This window comes from Ylistrum balloti, unplaced genomic scaffold, assembly GCF_031769215.1.
Source record: "Ylistrum balloti isolate Yb309-2 unplaced genomic scaffold, AGI_CSIRO_Ybal_v1 Utg370120, whole genome shotgun sequence".
Classification (NCBI taxonomy): domain Eukaryota; kingdom Metazoa; phylum Mollusca; class Bivalvia; order Pectinida; family Pectinidae; genus Ylistrum; species Ylistrum balloti.
In genome coordinates this window covers 820,287-841,305 of record NW_026782137.1, presented here as the reverse complement: position 1 = coordinate 841,305, position 21,019 = coordinate 820,287, and the positions used below count along the sequence as shown (strand labels likewise).

The 21,019-nt window shown below is 36.3% G+C and overlaps 1 protein-coding gene and 1 pseudogene across 2 annotated transcripts; one reads left to right on the top strand and one right to left on the bottom strand.

The window, feature by feature from the left end:
• Positions 1-954: 954 nt before the first annotated feature.
• On the bottom strand, positions 955-2,492 carry LOC132550317 (uncharacterized; annotated as a pseudogene).
• A 6,657-nt stretch (positions 2,493-9,149) lies between these two features.
• On the top strand, positions 9,150-18,890 carry LOC132550340 (actin-binding protein IPP-like). Of its 2 annotated transcripts, none has more exons than XM_060214386.1 (6): positions 9,150-9,215; positions 10,496-10,868; positions 11,269-11,397; positions 11,769-12,653; positions 15,373-15,593; positions 15,996-18,890. In XM_060214386.1, the coding sequence occupies exons 2-6, from the start codon at positions 10,619-10,621 to the stop codon at positions 16,239-16,241; spliced, it is 1,731 nt and encodes a 576-aa protein (XP_060070369.1). In that variant the 5' UTR covers positions 9,150-9,215; positions 10,496-10,618; the 3' UTR covers positions 16,242-18,890. The 2 variants fall into 2 exon arrangements, with proteins under 2 accessions (XP_060070369.1, XP_060070370.1); XM_060214387.1 differs by lacking the exon at positions 9,150-9,215 and adding an exon at positions 9,376-9,395.
• The last annotated feature ends 2,129 nt before the right edge of the window (positions 18,891-21,019 follow it).

Below are 21,019 nucleotides of genomic sequence, written 5' to 3'. Positions count from 1 at the left end.
TGCATGATCTAGATATTATTGGCATAAGCTGAAGCCATACATGTCCCCCCAAAAATAGCAATTATGATAATTCAATTTAAAAGGATGATTCCATTAATGTTGTATAAAAAAAGATGAAAAGTACATATGGAATGACAATCTATAACCTTTAAAACCATCCACAAATTTTCTCTTGGGTGACAAAAAAAACAACATCCAGACATTTAAAATTACAATACAGTTAAAAAAAAGTTCATGCACGTGTAGCTCTATCATAATGTAGGTAACACAACAAATTTAATTTTTTCTAAAATCTTTGACTTCAAAAGTAGGAATTTGTTTTAGCTAGGGGCCATGATTCAAAAGTTTCCAAGGGGAAATAACAAAGTACTATAAATTTGTTACAAATGATACACTTAAACTGACCTAATTGGTAACTTTCAATCATCTACATCAGTTGAGACAAAAAAATTAACATTTTCGAACTTCTTGTTCATATGACCACAATTTTCTCGAAGTTGAAAATTGAAATTTAATCTAAAATTTTAAATCTAAGGGAGGAAATCTACCTCTTCCTTGTGCTCAATGTTCCACAAGTAACTGACTAAAAAACATGTAATCACTTCTGATAGTATTCATGATGCACAATATCTGTCATGACATTTATTTTCATATCTTGCTTGTGTATCAAAAGTTCATTCAGTTGGTTGTCATTGAATTGTCAGCAGCTACATACAATATATATATCCATTCCTTTGCATCTTAAGAGTATTCAACAAATGTTTTTTAACAGTTTTGTGAATGTTCAAGTATTTGTCTCTTTGGTATGAAATCACTATAATGGGTTTTTATTTTCTAAATCTGTCTGATGAGAGATAGAATCCGTTTTTGCTAGGATGGAGTTGGAAGTAACCGTTACCCCATCAGACCTCTGGTGTTACTTGTTCTCATTGAAGGCCACAGTTACGCCCACTTTTACCGAATGTATTTGATGTGGATGTGTCCATCACTTTGAGCAATCCATAACCAGTTTAAGTTATCGATTCCAACTGCAGTTGGGTACATCAGTCCTTCATCTTCGGTCATCAAGAACTTCTGGAACTTTCCATCTCGTGTTAACTTGTGTATGGCGTGATTCCAGAAGTCCGAAACAATCAGATGGTCGTCTTGATCTCTACATAGCCCTCTTGGATGGAATGTATTGGCCGGATCTGGTCCTATAACTCCCTTGTATTTTGTTGCTGTTTCAACATTAGCGACACATCCAGGTTGGTACGGCTTTGTTGGAAGTTCTTTGGAAGTATTCAGAACATAGACGGCTTCTGCAGTGTGGACGCTGTAGATGAAATCTTCTTTGTATTGGCAACATATATTTTGTACGGTTTTTGATTTAACGCCGTTCTTGTCATATTCTTGAAACATCATTATATTGTTTCTGAAAGAATCATCAAACCTTTTGACGGATAGAATCATGCCGGTGTGCGAGATGCGAAGACTTTGCGATGGATGGAACTGGTCATGTTTAAAATCAGCAAAATGGCGCACTTGTCCATCTGATGTGACTCGTTTGATTACGTAACTGTCTGCTGGACATATATTCCACGATCTGTCATTGGAGTAATGTATTTAACATTGGTCATCAGTGGTTCGAAGTTCGTCAAGGTGCAATCAACCTCTGTCGAATCAACAAGGTATAGCTTGTTTTCTGTGACTACAAATGCCCTCTTTGCATCAATTGGAGACATTTGATTGATTTGTGAATCACAAAACTTGAACTTCATGATTTTCTCGGGATTGCTTTCAGAAACAACTCCAGTCACATGGCCAAACCACTTCTCCAAATGGTCAGCAGTCCCTGGTTCCATTGTGAATGTCACCTCATTCCCTTCAAGAGAAAATTCAGACATATTCCTGGTTGACGCACTGGTGGCTTTTTGAAATATTTCTAAGACATATACAAGCTTCTTGCCGTCAAAATCTTTACTGCTCAACGGATTTTTTCAAAAATGTTCAAAAATCGCTCATCTTTCTGCTTCGAGAAGGGACTTGTCCAGGTTTTGAAGTTGTTTTTCCTGCTGTGTTGTAACAATGGATTGTTGATGTTGACTCCAAGATTCCAGCATTTGTGATAGTTCCATTTTTCTGTCGTCGATTTCGGCCGATACATTTTTACAATTTTTGCGCACATTTTCTTTCTGCATTGTTACGATTCTGATATTCTGTTGTAGTGTTCTTAAGGTTTCTTCCTGTGTTTTATTCATACGTTCATTGAACTTTTCCCGTTTTTCTGTGATTATATCATCAATTTCACAAAATTTGTGATTAGAGTGATCCCCAGCTATGACACATGATGTACATACAAGTCGATCACATGATTTACAGAACATGGATACTTCATTATGTTGGTGTATAAAACAAAACATTTTTTCCTCCTTCAAATATTCTATAGCTGTTGTAAGGCTTTCTTCAGATACGATATTCTCGGTCTGTTCATTGCTACATTTGTCTGCCATCCTTTCAATCTGGGTGCTGAAATAAGCAGAAATGAAGCAGTTTAAACGAAAATAAATTATCGACAGCAAGAGAACGTTTACCAATAAACAAGCTAGATATCAATCTGATAGAGTTGGCTGCTAGAAAACAACTATAAGGTTAATATATGATAGATTTATTGACGATTCCTGTGATGGTCACATAAACCCTTTAGAGATACTTTAGGTGCTGAATAGGTTCCGCTGCTCTACAATCATTGTAGGTAGCATGCCCAGCATATGTGGTGCAAGAATGACAAGGAGCCGCAAAGCGTGGCATAACCCCCGCACCTAGCTGTTGGTATAAAACCATCATATGATATATATACTTGTATATAACGGAGTAACAATTTGTGACATCACTCAATTATGTCCGCTACTATCACCTGAAGATCTAATACAGTGAAAGCGCTAGTGCAAAATGTAACGTCTTCTTTTGTCAATTACCAAATAAATTTTCTCACATCTACTTAAATTCAGCATTATATATTTACAGTGTATATAAATATATCTTGTATAGCAAACCTTATAGTATGAGTTAATATTTTGATGTAGATCCTGTGTGTTTTGACTGTTGATATTCGAATAGAGCTTGGTATTGTCCATGAATAAATGTATACAACATTCTATAATCTCCGGAGCAATTCAAAAAGTCACAAGAAATCGAGAAATTTGATTGTAACAGAAAAAAAATCAATAAATGTCCTCAATAAATGACACAACTAGGGCACTAAGCCAATATATACAGAAAGTTTTGTGGGGTCGAGTGTTGTGGTTTTGAAGTTGTAGCCCAGAAAGGAAAGTAATCACTAGATTTATGGTTTTTTTCAGATATGTTTCCATGTTGACACACAACTATATATAATGAAATGTCGTCAATAGCAAAAGGCACAACTGGGGCATTAACTTAATATATACAGAAAGTTTTGTTGGGTTGAGTTTAACGGTTTTGAAGTTATGCTCCGGAAAAGCCCTCGAACCCATGGACGGACGGAACCCAAATTAATATCCCCTACAAACGCGTTTCGCGGGGGATAAAAACGGTTAACACCTTTGTGTGATAGTGGTAGGCAACTAAGCTGGGGGTATGCATGTCTTTTTTTTTCTATTAGTAAGTAACGATTTGCTTTCCTATTGATCGGTACATGTTAAGCTCTGCTTGATCTTTATCAATGGCGGTAAGGACTGGGTGGCCCGTTGTCAGTATAACATGACAAGATGTCATGTTTTTCGATGTAAGGACGTGAAATCTAATTTAAACAAAAAGAAGCAAATTAAAATGGTAGCTGATATTGATTTCAACCATTTTATTTCGGTAAAATATGTTGTTCATAACCCAAACTGTCACAGATTAAAATCAACATCATTAGGTTGCGATAAATCACAATTCAAATTATGAAAAATAGCAATAATTTGGTAATTTGTGACGTCCTTGTGTGGAAGAGGACACTTGAGTCAAAATATAAATATGAATCGTATAACAGTATGACCTATGACCCGATTAATCGGTACAGTATTTGGACCTTGCGACCTCGGGTCGGTATATATTTCTAAGAAGCCGAGATTACAGATCGTCCACTGTTGTCATTGCCTTGCCCTTTTGAAACAGTAATAGAAATTACTCTAGACCGAATACAATGGGCCTTACGTGTGCTGTTTAGTGATGTAACAGCCAACTTATATCCGTGTGCAAAAATCAAAATTATGCTAATTTTAATCGAGAAAAATACGAAGCGGTCTCTGCTTTCCGAATAACATAGCTGTGTATTCAGCCTTCATATGAGGCTGGTTTCCAAAATAGGAGAATTCTCTGCACTTCGCTCTTGACTTAAAATATTTCCGGTACAAATGTGGCATAAATTACTTACAAGATAATTAGTATGAGATTTTATATAATTGATCAACCTTTTTATACAACACAACTTCAGTTTCGTTCATTATTGCTTTACAGACTACAGCAGGTAGATCACCTGAAAGCCCATTGGTGGCGTGGCGTTATACAGCTGTACTCTGACTGAGACCGCTGTATTAGCATTGCATGGTAATAAAGTTGGAACGTATCAATGATGAATAATAACATTCAAAACTGGAAAAAAAACACTGGATCCATATGGATATATAATTAATTGTTAATATCTTGCAAAATACCTTTGTTTCGTGTTGAAAACTGTATTCTTCTGCCCAGACAATTACGGTGTATGAATAAAACTTCCTTGTTACTGCACATTGAACAAACAGCTATATCAGATTGACTGACTGGTAGAAACATGAAATGGGTAGGCGGGGCTTGTATTTGGAGTTTCTAGCCTATTGGAATATATTGCTATAACCTTGGCGTCTTGGCAATACCACATCACGTAATACAAACATGAAGTGATAATGTATAGATGAGTCGTTTAGACGGACTGCTGTGTATATCTAGTAGATAGTTATATTGCTTTCTTACCAAAGTATATCTATTTTTTTTTCAAAATAAAGGATTTCATACCTAATCAAGGAAATGAATGATAAAATATACACACATTTCCACGTAGCGGCAAAGCTATAACCAACACAGTTCACGCCTCTATGTGAATATCAACAATCACCGGAGTTTTATTTTAACATCTCAGTGTTTTATTTATTTATTTTTCTTCATTTACTTATCTATAAGTTTATCGTTCTATATGATTCGTTCGTTCGTATATATATATATATATATCGAGAGAGAGAGAGAGAGAGAGAGAGAGAGAGAGAGAGAGAGAGAGAGAGAGAGAGAGAGAGAGAGAGAGAGAGAGAGAGAGGAGGGAGAGAGGGAGGGAGGGAGGGAGGGAGAGAGAGAGCAATTTAAAAGGCATATGTACAGTTTACGACTGACATTTGTAATCATTGGTGTGAATATGTACTGACCGATTCACTTACAGTGAATGAAACAACTAAGGGTCAAAGATAGTTTTTGGCCTGTAATTAAAGGCAGTGCCTGCAATACATTGGCACTCTGTATGAAATCAAAGTACAAAACAATTTAGCAATAGTGAGAGATCAAAGCACTGATTGTACTGATTTCCAAAATAATGCCGTATAACGTTTATTTTGAACTGTACCGAAAAAAAAGTTGAATTTTTGGAAAACATTACTTCTTGTTATCAATAATAAGTGTCCACAGGACCACAGGAGGTTTTTAAGGAAATTTCACGATTGTTTGAAAATATTACATTGAATTCTTAGGTTTTTTTTACATGATTGACCCCTGTGACCTTGAAAGTGGGTCAAGGTCATCCATATTAACAACAATTATAGACAATTACATTAGCTTGATATGTATGAGATATCAAGTCTCTAGGTCTTTCCAAACTTGAGAAGAAATTTCGTAAACGTTGGCACCCTACATTGAAGATTTGAAATTTGACCCCTAAGGAATTTGGTCTTTTGTGGAAGTTTTGTTTATACTAATCAAAAGCAAGTCTCTACAGAAGGTCGCTAATCAAATCACGTAACTGTTTTCCTCTTAAAAAGTAAGAAAACGTCATTCATTGATATTAATATAATTTACCCCCGTGACATAGAAAGTGAGTCAATGTCATCTATATTAACAAACCTAATAGACAATTACTTTGGCATTATGTGTGTGAAATATCTTTCCAAACTTGAGAAGAAGTTTCTGGCAGTTCAACTGAGTGATCAGGCCTTTGTATTTTACCTGTAGCATGTTGGAATAACATGCCAATTACCTAATTCTATGGCCATTTAAATAAATAATTTTGGGTACCCAGCATGTCTCGTGCCGTGGCAGTTGGCATTCACATAATGGTATGGATTTAAGTTTTAATGGATCACATAGGCCACATTGCAAGGTTACAAAGGACAGTTGCTTTTTAAATGACCTTGATTTTTAGGCTAAACGTACTCAGTACGAATAGCCTATTGCGACGGCCTTTCAGACAAAATTTACCGATCCTGGCCTTCTCATTGGCTGAAATATCGAAAAGCGTTAGAGCCCTCTAGCGGCAATTTATTTTCTGTGTAAATAATGCCGCGATCTTTCAAATCGCTATTTTAAAAGCATCCACATTTACTTTTTTTAAACAAACAATACGATTACTATATATTTAAAACAAAGAAGCACAGTGTGATTGAACTATTGGTAAATTTTGAACAATATATTTTACGGAATTTGCTCACGGACATCCCCGACCTCTGCTGCTGAAGAAGATCGAGCTGACGTGATTCTTATCGCCTGCTGTGAATATTCCTAGAAAACAACAATATTTACCTTAAGTAAGCAAAAAATGGTTTCTTGTATCTTCAAAGTTTATTGTAACTGCATGACTTGATTTACAGTGTATTTACTGTATGGCGGGGCTTATGAATCCTTCTCAACATGACGTAAGCGTACAGAACAATGTATGTGCGAGTTGGCGCCATGATAAGATGCTAGTCTTGGGCTTGGTTTGAATTATCAACTAACAGCACTTATAAACAAACAAAACTAACAAACAGAACATCAATTTTAATTTAATCCTTGTCGTTGTGGCGAGATCGTCTTAACATATAACATCACTTTACCTCATTAGACGTCACAAAATTAGACTGTTCGTCCTACGGGCACACCTGCCGATAAGACACTTTTTCAGGATTTTCACACCCACCGCCGTGACACTTTTTCAAGTTTTTGAAGACAAAAAGTTTGCGCTTCGTAGGCAAGGTACATTTGGTGCTAATGATTTATGACTAATATATTTTTAATACTGTACTGATCATGATGTTGACTTTGTTATGACTCATATTTTTTGTCTTTTAGTTTTATTTGATGAAGGTTGATTGTGCTGATTTCTCAAGGTTTGTTAATGTGTTTCAAAGTTCCTTGAAATGAAAATATTCCTTCAAACAAAGCGCGTATAAAACAACACCCAAAATATTCATGTTTATAATTTTCAATTAACTAGAATGAAATATTTCCTTAACATATTTATTCATTTTGCGTGTCATGGTGACATTATCTAATGCATTGGAGATCAGAAATAGTAGTAGCTATAGTGAAAATATTGTAAATTTTGTATATATATGGAAGTCTGGTTTAATCTCATAGAACTATGTCTTTATAGATATAATTACTGGAAGAAAAGTCTAACCATGACACTTCAAGGAAGATAGGCATGTAAATACATTAAATGTAATTATTTACACTTTTATCTATCTGAAATGCTGTGTACACCTTATCTACTTTCCTCAACCACAAATATAATTATAATAAGTAAGGACTATTACTTTGCAATACATTTGAAATAAAGAAGTAGGTATAAAGTTCTTTCGATTTGTCTAAATCCTCATATTGATTGGATAGTAATTGTAACATCTTGGGTATTTCAAAGGTTTTATTTAGTCAACTTCATCATAGAGCTATTTATCATTTGGCTTGTTGGCGATAAATGTATGGTTGGTTGTGTGTATTTTTACCTATTTTGATTTGTTCACATTATTGGCGTCAATTTTGAAATAAGAATTAAAGAATCAAAAATCGCTTAAAATTAAGAAAAATAGCCTCTGGTTCTCTTATTTTAGTAATTTTTGCATTCCAAAGTGTAGGAGTATGGGGAAAGTAATATAGCATAGCGATTATTTGTAAACATTTCCTACTACGTTTAGCCTCTCAGTACTGTCAGTGCTTTGATTTTATATGGCACAGAATGTCAGAATTGATCACAACAATAAAAATCACTGTTCGATTTTAGGACTATGTAAATTCGAGTAAGGCAGACGGTGCGAAACCGTTGAGAGTCCCTCGATTCAGGGAATTAGCATATACGCCACTTTAAAATAAATTGGCCTATCGACAACTCAAAGATAACCAAGCCTACCGAAAATCAAGGGAGGCTACTCTCACCATCTCCGACAAACAAAATGTCGTCTGCATTAAACGTCATTCCCGATGATATCGGACTTAACTATACTTCTGACGTATCATTGAAGAAAAAAATAAAAGCGAACGGTTTCGTGTCTGGGTCGTACTTTCAACGAGTGTCCTTCCAAACAATAGACGATGATACAGTTGAAGTTAGTGGCCATGAACCACTATCCACAATGAAAGAGCAGTTTACAACATCAAAGCTTTTTATGAAGAAACATACTGAATTACCTTTGGTAAGGCCTTTTTATAGTAAGCTTGCAATATTTTGGACCGGGCCCATATATATTATTATACCAAAAGTGACATACGTGTACATGCGTAAATAAAACTGAAATGCACAACATACAAAACTACGCGTCATGTCGCCACCATAGAAATATATTTGTGTTGGTGACCTATTTAACATCCTGGATTCCCGCTCTTCGGTTGATAGACGAGAGATCAGAAGCTATAAATCTCTTTTCAAATTTGAAAACGACCCCATAGCTGAAAGGAAAACTCCTCTTTTCCAAATCGCTTTTATTTTCTCTCTGAAAATGTCACCATTAGTGGATAACCAAAAATTGTCAGTATCAAACACATTTTAAATGAATCCAGTTGTTTGATCCCAACTTATCTTAAGATACTTGGTTTGAAGAAGTCCCATTTTATATTACAATGTACATGGCAATTGCTACTACAGGCCAACAATTATTGAGACTTCATGTTTTCATTTTCATTCGAACTCGCCTTAAATCAAACATGGCCGACAGTGTCACACTCGGCGTTCAAAATTTCACATTATGACGGCTCAGAGCTTTTTCGGATTCCATACGAAGGTGTTAGTTTGATACTGATAGTGCACGCATTTGTACATTCACATACATATTCTAAACGAACCCGGTACCCGCAAAATATACTTCAAATGACATGTCACATCAATCGGACCAGCTTCTTCATCTTCTGGAGGAATTTAAAGCTCCATCAATAGTGATGATTATGCTCTGTTATGCGCTAGGGTATGACGGGAGAGGGTTTTTTTAACAACGGTTTTTATTAATGTATTTATTATTCAGTTATTTTGGAGAGTATAATTATTAGGTATAAATGCTATTGTGGTGTGTTAGGGCTTCATCAAAGTATAGACTACGTAGTAAATATGTGCCCTGCAGTTCTCGTATCTTTAGGTAATCCCATTAGGAATTCCGCCTTTGTATTGATTTATATCGGATGTTTGTTATTTCCCGTGAGCTGTGCGCAAGGGCATGTTATACTGTTCCCCGTATGGCGTATAAATATAGGGTAGGATCTATATTGTCGAGGAGATTTAGATTCTACCTTGGATATATCTAACCAGGCCCCACTTGTATAAAATATCTCAATTTCAGATTTCCTCAAGCCCAGATTTTCCTCAGCTAATATCTTCTTGAAAACATCTTGTATGAAAATTCCGCAAGGAATTTCAGGAAATCCTAGCCGATGCCTTCCTCCTGTTCCTTGAGAAAATTTTATACAAGCCGTTTTTGAGGAGATATCAGCTTAGGAAAATCTCGACTTGAGGAAATCTCAAGTAGAGATGTTTTATACAAGTGGAGCCTGGTTTGTTGTTTCGGAATGTAAGAGTTTGTGAAGTTTTGAATACATGTCGCCTTTCTAGCCTAGTGGGCTAGTGGAAATTTCCTAGTTGAGTGTCCAGCTGGAAACCAACATTACAACGTATTTAATTTCATGATTATATATGACTTGTGAACAAAAAATTCAAGTAAGGTTGTCTACTCTCTTTACATCTCATCAACTAATCTGCTTGTCATACTGGTTCATGAGAAGTTTTTGCAAAGATCTTTTATTACAATTTATCAAGATTGTTAATGGATGCAGGCTTACAGCCTCTATGTCCTTATCAGATACTTTTAAAAATTAAAGTGTACATTATTTCAGGTATGATATTACGGGTTATCAGTTCAATGGTAATATTACCATTTTTCCAGATAAGATAAGTTAACATGCAATTATATTTACCATTTTGATTGATGAAATACTGTCATAAATCATTTGTACCATAGAAACATACATTAAAGTGATAGAAGAGTTCATACGCACGTGTATTGTTTTTTTTCAGAATCAGTCAGCTTTGACTAAGGTTAATATCTGAATATGATATTATTGAACAACCCAGTCCACACAAGATTCGAACCAGATATACCATATTGAAATACCTGCAGATGAAATCTTCCAACTAACCATGGTGTTCAACTATCCTGAGCGGTTTCTTGAAAGTCTTTACTGTTTGTGGGAGGATGAAGTATTTTGTGATATCCGTATCCAAGTGGGAAATCAAACATTTCAGGCCCATCGCATCGTGTTGTCAGCAGGATGTGACTACTTCAAGGCCATGTTTGAATGTGGGCTGATGGAGCGAAATGCTGACTGTATAGAAATCCATGATATGGATCCACTTGTGTTTAGCAAGCTTCTCAATTTTATATACACAGGTAAGTACATGCATCTGTTAAAATCTTGTCCCGATAATGAAGTCCATACAGGTAGTTTACTAAAGCTACAGTACATGATCAGTATTGCAATATCTTCCTGTTTTTATTTGCCTACAGAACCTTATATCTCTTGAAGATTGTACTTTGTTTAGGTTGTTTATGTGATCACCAGCCAGAACAAAGGTTTTATGATAATACATGTACATACTGAATAAAGAAACTTCAAAAGGAAAGAGCCAATGTCAGGTGTAAGTAAATGGGTGTTAAGGAGGTACTTTGCAGGTAGCATTCTTGACTTTGTCATTTCAGCCTAAATAAACCATATTTTGACCTTACAGCACCAAGACAGTTGGTGAATCAACATAATTAATGAACTATTCTCTTTTTTTTTCACTAACAGGAAAGGTTGACATAAAAGAAGACAACTGTCAGGATGTCCTTGCTGCAGCAAATATGTTTGGACTTCAGGAGATAATTGCCATTTGTTGTGTTTTTCTGAAACAGAAGCTTCACCGTGAAAACTGTCTTGGTATGAAAGATTTACATAACTCAGAAACAAAATAAAATTTCAATCACAAATTAGCATTTCTCCAGACCAAAACACTCCATAGATTCCCTGGAACTTTAGATTAAAATCTGTGGACATGTAATAAATTATATGGCTTACACTCTATAATAAATCTTTTGCATTATTTTTTTGCATTTATTGCTCCATGGATAGCCACAATCGTTTAGGGTAGGGGAACACATTGTAGTGACAATTGACTACTTCAGTGAACAACATATAAAGAAGGCCTGCTGCGTTTTGATTTCTGTTTTAGAAGTACAATATCAATACTTACTTTTAAGACCAATTTAAGGTAATAACTTGATTTTTTTAATTTTCTCCTTTCATTGCAGGTATTTACCAATTTGCTGAGACACATGCTTGTGAGGAACTGAAGGTGGATGCTGAGAAATTTATCAATAATCACTTTCTACACTTGTCAAAGGAAGAGGAATTTTCAGGTCTACCAGTTGATTTACTTATTAAGCTTTTGAAAAGTGAGTACCTTTGTATAGAAGATGAACACCAGGTCTTGCAGGCAGGGCTCAACTGGGTCCTTCATGATCCCTCCAGTCGCAGGAAACATATATTTGATATTCTCCATCAGGTACGAATCCCAATTATTCCAGAAAAACAGCTATTGGACATACTGGACAGTTGCAGTGATCTTAGTACAAAAGTTGTTATCCAAAAATTTGTACAAGATTTTCATTTAGAGAGACAAATTTCGTTGAAGTTGCATCAAAACAGGATTAAACCTCACATGCTTAACCCAAGGAAATGTGCTAGGAAGAACATCTATGTTATAGGGGGAAATAAACAGTCTGATGAATGGAGATGGAGTGATGGTGTTACCGTGCCAACTGTAGAAAGATTTGATACACTCACCATGGACTGGACAAGTATGAGTGACATGCAATTTCCAAGGAGTAGTCATGGTGCTGTGGTTTTGAATGGACAGATATATGTAGTAGGTGGAGAAAATGATTCATTGATCTGTGATAATGTAGAATGTTATGACCCAGCTAGTAACAAGTGGAGTTCTCTCCCTTGCTTAAACTATCCACGATGTGGTCTTGGCCTTTGTGTGTCTAATGATTGTATTTATGCATTTGGAGGATGGGTCGGAGAAGAACTAGGTGACAGTGTGGAAAAGTATGACCCTGAGACCAATCAATGGACTATTGACTGTATTATGCCAACTCCAAGACATGCCATGGGTGTTCTGGAATGTGGAGGTACCAAATTATCTTGTATAATGATAATCATTCACTTTTGAGTCTATAGAAAAAATATTGATCTGAGTGGCAATCTGTTCGTTCTTTGTGAAAGTTTTGTAAAAGATATTTCATGAACTCTTCAGCAAATTTATTTCATACATTAACACATTTATATTATTTTATCGCACATCAAAATCTAGACTTTAAAGCAACACGCATGATCACTTTGGAAATATAATCATAGTTTAGTGTAGAGATTTCTAGTTTAACACCTGACAAGATGAGATGTTGGAATGCATGTGTCAAGGTTATAAAATCAAACGTCACACTAGCTGGAAACTGAAAGTATGTATACAGAATATCTACTGAACCTCAACATAATTGATATTTAACCCAAAGTATTGGAGCAAAACGTTTGGTGATCATTGGTCAAGGACAAAAGGTCAGACAAGAATTTTGCAATGAATAAAAACACAAATACATGATTTACTGATTTTGGATGTAGGAGTTTATCTAGACTATGATACATACATATATGTAATCTATCAGAAATTTATAATTGAAGGTGTTTGTGACATATACTGGAAAATAATAAAATTGGAAACACTTCTGAGTAGTAAAGAAAAAGTCCTTTCATATTAAATCAGAAACCTTACAATAAGATTCAGTAGGCCTATTCATTATGAGACATCTGAAGATTTGATATGAAAGGGATTTATATTACCAGTAAAAATACACATACATTTGTATATGATAAATGAAGAATAATGACAGTACGGACAAATACATCGTCAAATTTTGGAGGCATTTGTCATAACTGTCATTGTTATGTCATTGACCTTATAAATGTTTAAACTTTTACAATGTCATGAAATACACATACATACTTTTCCATTTTATAAAAACCAACTATAATTACTTGACCTTTAGACATAAAACTTCCCCCGTAATACAATAGACACAATTATTTACAACATATGATAATTACAACAATCACACCCGTACTCGTTCTCCCTCTCAATCATTGATGATGAATAATGTATATCCAAATGGGTTACTAAATAATTTATCAACACTAAATGTATCTGAAGTCACAAGCTTCAACAGGCATTTCTGCCACACATAGATATGTAGCCTCCTCAACAGCCTGGTTCATTCATAGACTAGGCAGTCTCAAATGCTCTCATGTAATAATATTGAAGTTGACAATGAAACCACTATTAGTCACAAAGGCCAATAACAGATATGACACACTAATAGATCTCTGTTAAACAGGCATATTATATGACACATTCACGTTTAACACTATTATAGAACTTGTCATGGATTTCACATAAAGCACTCAGCTGTTTGAGTTTTCAACTAATTTTATCATTATTTTTTTTTAATTTCAGAATATTTTATTGTCAAGATTTTGATGACAAATGGAATTGAGCAACAGGCATAACCTATGAAAACCCTTCCCATGAACATAAACATAAACATAAACAAGTATTCTGACACATCAATAAAAAAGTCAATAAATTATAGAATGATATTAAACATTGAGACTTGAACATTAGAATCTAGAATATACTTTAAAATGAATAAATAAATTAGTTAAATGAAAAAAGGAAACACAGCCATCAGTTAACATTAATTAGTGAAAATTTCCTTTTTAATTGTGTCAAGATTGAGTAGAAATGTCCCCTTAAATGGAGATAGGCACTGACTCAAACTCTCCATACACTCTCACAATCCTGTGCCCAGTCCATAAAGGTTCCAGTTGATGATAAGACATCCACTTTCATTTGCCAATCTCTCTGTTCACCTGTTCACATATGCATAACTTACCTAATGGCAACTACATACTTCATTGAAAAAGAGAGCATTATTCAAATAACCCTACTTACAATTATTGCAATGGTATGTGATATTCTGTAGAAGCATACAATTTTCAGAGAAGCTAGTAACAAATGTGGATAAGCTACAACAGGTGTATTTTTAAGAGATGTAAACAAAACTGTAATTCTAGCTCAAACTTGGAAAAGTAGGGACAAAATATCAACAAAAGGAAGATTTCATAAAGACCCTTTAAAAATGCAATAAGTAAGGTCATATCCAGGTTGTCAAAAAACCAACAAGCATGATACAACTGCAGGTGTAATAAAAAGCATCAAACAACAGCAAGCATCATGATAATTAATGAGCATCAAATAACAGCAGGCGTAACAACAAGCATCAAACAACAGCTAACAGACTAATGTGCAATTAACAATAGTATATTTCCTAATGAGGTCAGTGAGGGAAGATAATTTGTTTTTTTAGTGACAACCAACAAAAAAATGAATGTAAATTAAACATATTTAGTGATATGAAATTGACACCATACTAAGGCGTTACATACCAATAAGAAGATATGATCTTGGTGTATTGCATGAACTTGCATTCACTCCTAACTTGTCAGTGGTTAAACATTTTATTCATATATTTTTCAAATATATATCGATCATTCTCAAATTTCATATATGTCCCCTTGTTGTGCCTGTGTGATTTTGGGACTGACCAGAAAAAGAAAATGGCTGTGGGGCCATATTGGATTTAGCAGTTATAAGTTATCATTATTATTGTTTCTTAAGATGAATTTTCAAATTTCATATAATGAAAAGCAAAAACAGAAAAAAGAAGGGAAAAGATCACAGTTTATATAAAAAAAAATACATTAAGATCACCAAGATCTCTTGCTATTCTGTTCCAGGTCTGATTTATCTGATTGGAGGTTTGGACGCAGATGAAACTGACTTGACCTCAGTAGACAGTTTTAACCCTGTAACTAAGGAGTGGCAACAGCTGCCAAGCCTCAAGGTCGAGAGGTCCCATCTGGGCGTGGCTTCTTTGGATGGTATCCTTTATGCCATTGGGGGATTAAACCACTCTGAGGGTGACCTCATGTCTGCAGAAAGATATATACTTGACTCTGTAAGTACATCTTAGAATTATGATAAAGGTCCATTCTAATGATCTAGCCATAAGCTCATGTCATGTTATAAGCCCAATATCTATCACAGGTTTATCAGAAATCTAGACAGATGCTATACCATTGCAGCATTTAATGGTTACACAACACACACACCCTTTCAAGTGAATGTGTTTTACAAGTCAGTTTTGCCGCAGTTTGATCTCTATGACAACCTTCTCATTGTGTTTGGCTGGTAAAAATCATAACTGTCACTGTTAAGGGTTAAGTATTAGAAGGTCTTTGTAGTGGAAATTTGTTAAAAGTGATTGGATGTGCCCACTTTAAATGCAAACTATTAAAACTGATCCTATGTTTATAAATTTGTTGCTACTACACTGGTTCTTTGTTTTTTCTTTCCTCAGGATGGCTGGGAAGAGATTGCTCCTCTGTCAGACAAACGATCAGCTCCTTGTATGGCCGCGGTAAATGGTCATCTCTATGTGATTGGTGGACAAAAGTGGACAGACCGGTTTTCAAATTATAGACATTACTGCAGTAATCCTGTTACACTGGACAGTATGGAATGTTATGATCCCAAAAACAATGTCTGGTCAAAGTTGCCCTATATGCCCATGGACCGTTGTAGGGCAGCTGCTGTGGTCCTTTAACCTAACCTTTACTGGCAGTGGGTCTTTAGCCTCACTGTACTGTCAGTGTTCTTTAGCCTCACTGTTACTGGCAGTGGGTCTTTAGCCTCACTGTTACTGGCAAGGGGTCTTTGGCCTTACTGTCACTGGCAGTGGGTCTTTAGCCTCACTGTTACTGGCAAGGGGTCTTTGGCCTTACTGTCACTGGCAGTTGGTCTTTAGCCTCACTATTACTAGCAGTCTTCTATAGCCTCACTGTTACTGGCAGTGGGTCTTTAGCCTCACTATTACTAGCAGTCTTCTATAGCCTCACTGTTACTGGCAGTGGGTCTTTAGCCTCACTGTTACTGGCAGTGGGTCTTTAGCCTCACTGTTACTGGCAAGGGGTCTTTAGCCTCACTGTTACTGGCAGTGGGTCTTTAGCCTCACTGTTACTGGCAGTGGGTCTTTAGCCTCAATGTCACTGGCAGTGGGTCTTTAGCCTCACTGTTACTGGCAAGGGGTCTTTGGCCTTACTGTCACTGGCAGTGGGTCTTTAGCCTCACTGTTACTGGCAGTGGGTCTTTAGCCTCACTGTTACTAGCAGTGGGACTTTAGCCTCACTGTCACTGGCAGTGGGACTTTAGCCTCACTGTCACTGGCAGTGGGTCTTTAGCCTCACTGTTACTAGCAGTGGTCTTTAGCCTCACTGTTACTGGCAGTGGGTCTTTAGCCTGACTGTTACTAGCAGTGGGACTTTAGCCTCACTGTTACTGGTAGTGGATTTTTAGTCTTACTGTTACTGGCAGTGGGACTTTAGCCTCACTGTTATTGGCAAGGGGTCTTTGGCCTTACTGTCACTGGCAGTGGGCCTTTATCCTCACTGTCACTGGCAGTGGGTCTTTAGCCTCACTGTTACTGGCAGTGGTCTTTAGCCTCACTGTTACTGGCAGTGGGTCTTTAGCCTGACTGTTACTGGCAGTGGGTCTTTAGCCTGACTGTTACTAGCAGTGGGTCTTTAGTCTTACTGTGACTGGCAGTGGGACTTTAGCCTTACTGTCACTGGCAGTGGGACTTTAGCCTCACTGTTACTGGCAGTGGGACTAGTCTTGCTGTTACTGGCAGTGGGACTTTAGTCTTACTGTTACTGGCAGTGGGTCTTTAGCCTGACTGTTACTAGCAGTGGGTCTTTAGTCTTACTGTTACTGGCAGTGGGACTTTAGCCTTACTGTTACTGGCAGTGGGACTTTAACCTCACTGTTACTGGCAGTGGGACTAGTCTTACTGTTACTGGCAGTGGGACTTTAGTCTTACTGTTACTGGCAGTGGGTCTTTAGCCTGACTGTTACTAGCAGTGGGTCTTTAGTCTTACTGTTACTGGCAGTGGGACTTTAGCCTTACTGTCACTGGCAGTGGGACTTTAGCCTCACTGTTACTGGCAGTGGGACTAGTCTTACTGTTACTGGCAGTGGGACTTTAGTCTTACTGTTACTGGCAGTGGGTCTTTAGCCTGACTGTTACTAGCAGTGGGTCTTTAGTCTTACTGTTACTGGCAGTGGGACTTTAGCCTTACTGTTACTGGCAGTGGGACTTTAACCTCACTGTTACTGGCAGTGGGACTAGTCTTACTGTTACTGGCAGTGGGACTTTAGTCTTACTGTTACTGGCAGTGGGTCCTTAGCCTCACTGTTACTGGCAGTGGTTCTTAAGCCTCATTGTTACAGGTGGTGGTTTTTAGCCTTACTGTTTTATGGGAGGGCGGTTGTAGTTCTTTATAGCCTTACTGTTATTGGCATTGACTGTTTTGTAGGAGAGTGATTGTAGTTCCTCTAATAACCTCATTGTTCCTGGCACTGGTTCTTTGGGAGAGCTTAGCACATAGTGCTGCTTTTGGTGCTTGTATTGGTTTGGAGCAATGCTTTGGTAAGATTTGGTGCTTGTTACCAGAAAAGGTTTCGTAGAGTTCACCATTAGTTAACAGACAAGCTTCTGTAATATTTGTTAATGGTCTGCTGTTGACAGTATTGTAAAGTCTGTACCTAAATGAGCTTTTATTTCTCAGCAGAAATGTTTTGCTGGTAATGTAGTAAGTATGAGAAAATTTGGTGTATATGAACACACATGATGTATATACACAACATAATTTATATGAACAATCTAGTCAGGTGTATTAACACTATATATATATAATGTGGACACAAATAATTAAGAGATAATCAGTAAATATTTATAAGGGTGTTAAGTCTTATGAAAAACAAAATTTCTATACACATACATAAGTTTAAAACAGATAATGCATTTTTATCAACAAATTTGATGCCTTTAATAGTCCTTATGACATGGTCATTTGGCAACTCTTTAAGCATTTATTTTGTCATCTTTTTTGGTGAATGTTCGGATCTAGTTGCTAGTACGGGAAATCATTTGCATTTTTGCTCGAGTTACTATAACTGATTTATGTGTGTTATAGCAACACATAGGAAAATAAGTTGTAACCAGTGCCCTGATATAACATTTCATGAATGTTGTTAATGAAAGAAAACTTAATTATGAGACTGTGTTAAATCCCTACTAAACCTATAAGTGCTCTTCTGATGCTCTTTATGTGATGGCATTGTTACATGTGTGTTTGGATATTTATGCTATTGTGTTTGGTCATCAATGGTGCAAAATAAAATTCTGAAAAGTAAATTTGATTTGATATATTTATGTTCTCTTAAATGGTCATGATTGAGAGAATTTACTATTGTAGTCATGTTGATTTGAAATTTCATATATCCACGGTTTTCTGTATTTTTAGTTAATTTTACAAAATAGTCATAGGAGTTTGAATATTTTATAAACTTGGTTTTCTGATCCATACTGAGGTATTTTTCTTTAAGATGACTTCTAACAGCTTTGCCTATCAAGCCCATGACTTTACAAATTCTAGACTGTTCTGAGGACGGCATACCTAGTGTGCCGAAACTAGTCAACTAATAAAGTTACAGAAGATCTTCATTGGCGTTGTCTGGTCCTGCTTACCGATTTTTTAAATTCTAGATTTGTTTTTATTATATATGGAAAAGGTAATAATGAGTCAAATTGTTAAGAGGCTTGATGTTTTAAGGATGAAACATACTGGGGCCATAGTGGACAAGACTGGTTTCATTGGTTACAATGCCTCCAGGTCACTGGCAGACAATCTTGGGGCTCCTGGAGTAGAAATTAGAACACCATGTCAAAAGCTTGATAGACCTTGCAGAAAGTATGTTCAAGTACTTACCCAAACCACCAGGAATTCATGGTGCAGTGTCACTTTTCAACAACACACCCACAGACAAAACACTCGGTATCATTGAGGTCCGCCTAGAGCAAGACCGATCATGGCCAAAGAACACCAATCTCCATATCCAAGACATCATGGGTTTTTTTTCAGAATTGGTGCTTACAACAACATACGTTTTCTTCAGAAATATCGTCTATCAGCAACGGACTGGCAGCCCATGTCTCCGATTTTATTCATGGAGCTATTGGTGAAAGAGGCAATAGCCACGGGCCCCGATAGAATAAAACCCTAGTCTGTAGAAACAATATGTTGATGACAATGATAGTACTATGCTGTGTCTTGAAACCATAAAAAAATGACGGTACTACCAAAGAATTAGTTTACACGAAAAAGACATACACAGACCAATATCCAAACTTTCAACACCACACCCCTTTAACAGAAGTTGGACGTTGTACGAACTTTACTCGGTAGATGTGAAATGATTGTCACAGAAGAACACGACAAGAATCAAGAATAATACCTCATCCATAGGGACATGAAAACATGTGGATACCCTGACTGGACATGCCAGAAAGTTATCAACAAATTTGGGGAAAGCAAATAAAAGCCTGGGAGATGAAACATTATGGAAAAGAAAAAAAATGAAAGGACAGGTAGTCACGACTGCCAGAAACCATTCAGATGATTGATCATGGTCACTGTATTTCAACTCTCCGAAAGGGCCTAGTCCATTCTTAGGATAAAACATCCACAGAAACCTTCCCAGAATGTATATACAAAATTGGGTGCAAGAACTGTTAGGCGTCTTATATTGGAGAAAATGGGTAGGAACTTTGGAGTCCGACTTCAACGAATATCAAAAAGATGTGGAATCTCGAGAAGACAAAAGGTTCCACCAGATCAGTGTTGGGAAAATTCCAAAACAGTCGACAGGGAAATCAGTTTTTTTCCAAGGAGGCTCTCTGGGTACAATTCAGCGTGTAAAACTACCAAATAGAGACAAAATGCATGGACCTCATACTTTCGCACATCTATGACCAAGCGTTTAACAAAGCGACTACGGTACATTGTTACCATCTTCTGTACATTTTTGTAATATGTTACCATCTCGTCACACTATTTTATACCTTTGTGCACATAGGATTATAGGACAGCCGAAACATATCATTACCATGTCCTACATTACTCATATTAGTGCTAGTACGTTTTACATAGGTAATTTATCTGATAAAGGTGACAGTGAAGTCATCTAAAGCCACACTTTAATTTTCTACTGGTCGTGTTACGAGAACATCTGTGCTATAAAATATAACTAGTTTTAAAGATATGTTTGGAGTATGAAAGTAATCTATCGACAGACACTGCAAAGGACAATAACTTTTGGAAATATATTTTGAATAAAAATGCTTTTCGAGCGAACACAACACTATGTTGTGATTTTTCAAGACTAGCAAGTTTCAAAGAAATTGATGATTAAAAACTAGGGAGAAGACATGAACTTTTGAACAGTATAAAAAGTATTACAATTCTTTTCATGACATGATTTTGC

Coding starts and splice junctions, on each gene's coding strand:
- LOC132550340 (XM_060214386.1), top strand. CDS start 10,619: ATGGTGTTCAACTATCCTGAGCGGTTTCTTGAAAGTCTTTACTGTTTG. Junction 10,869..11,268: donor TCTCAATTTTATATACACAG/GTAAGTACATGC, acceptor TTTCACTAACAG/GAAAGGTTGACATAAAAGAA. Junction 11,398..11,768: donor TCACCGTGAAAACTGTCTTG/GTATGAAAGATT, acceptor CTTTCATTGCAG/GTATTTACCAATTTGCTGAG.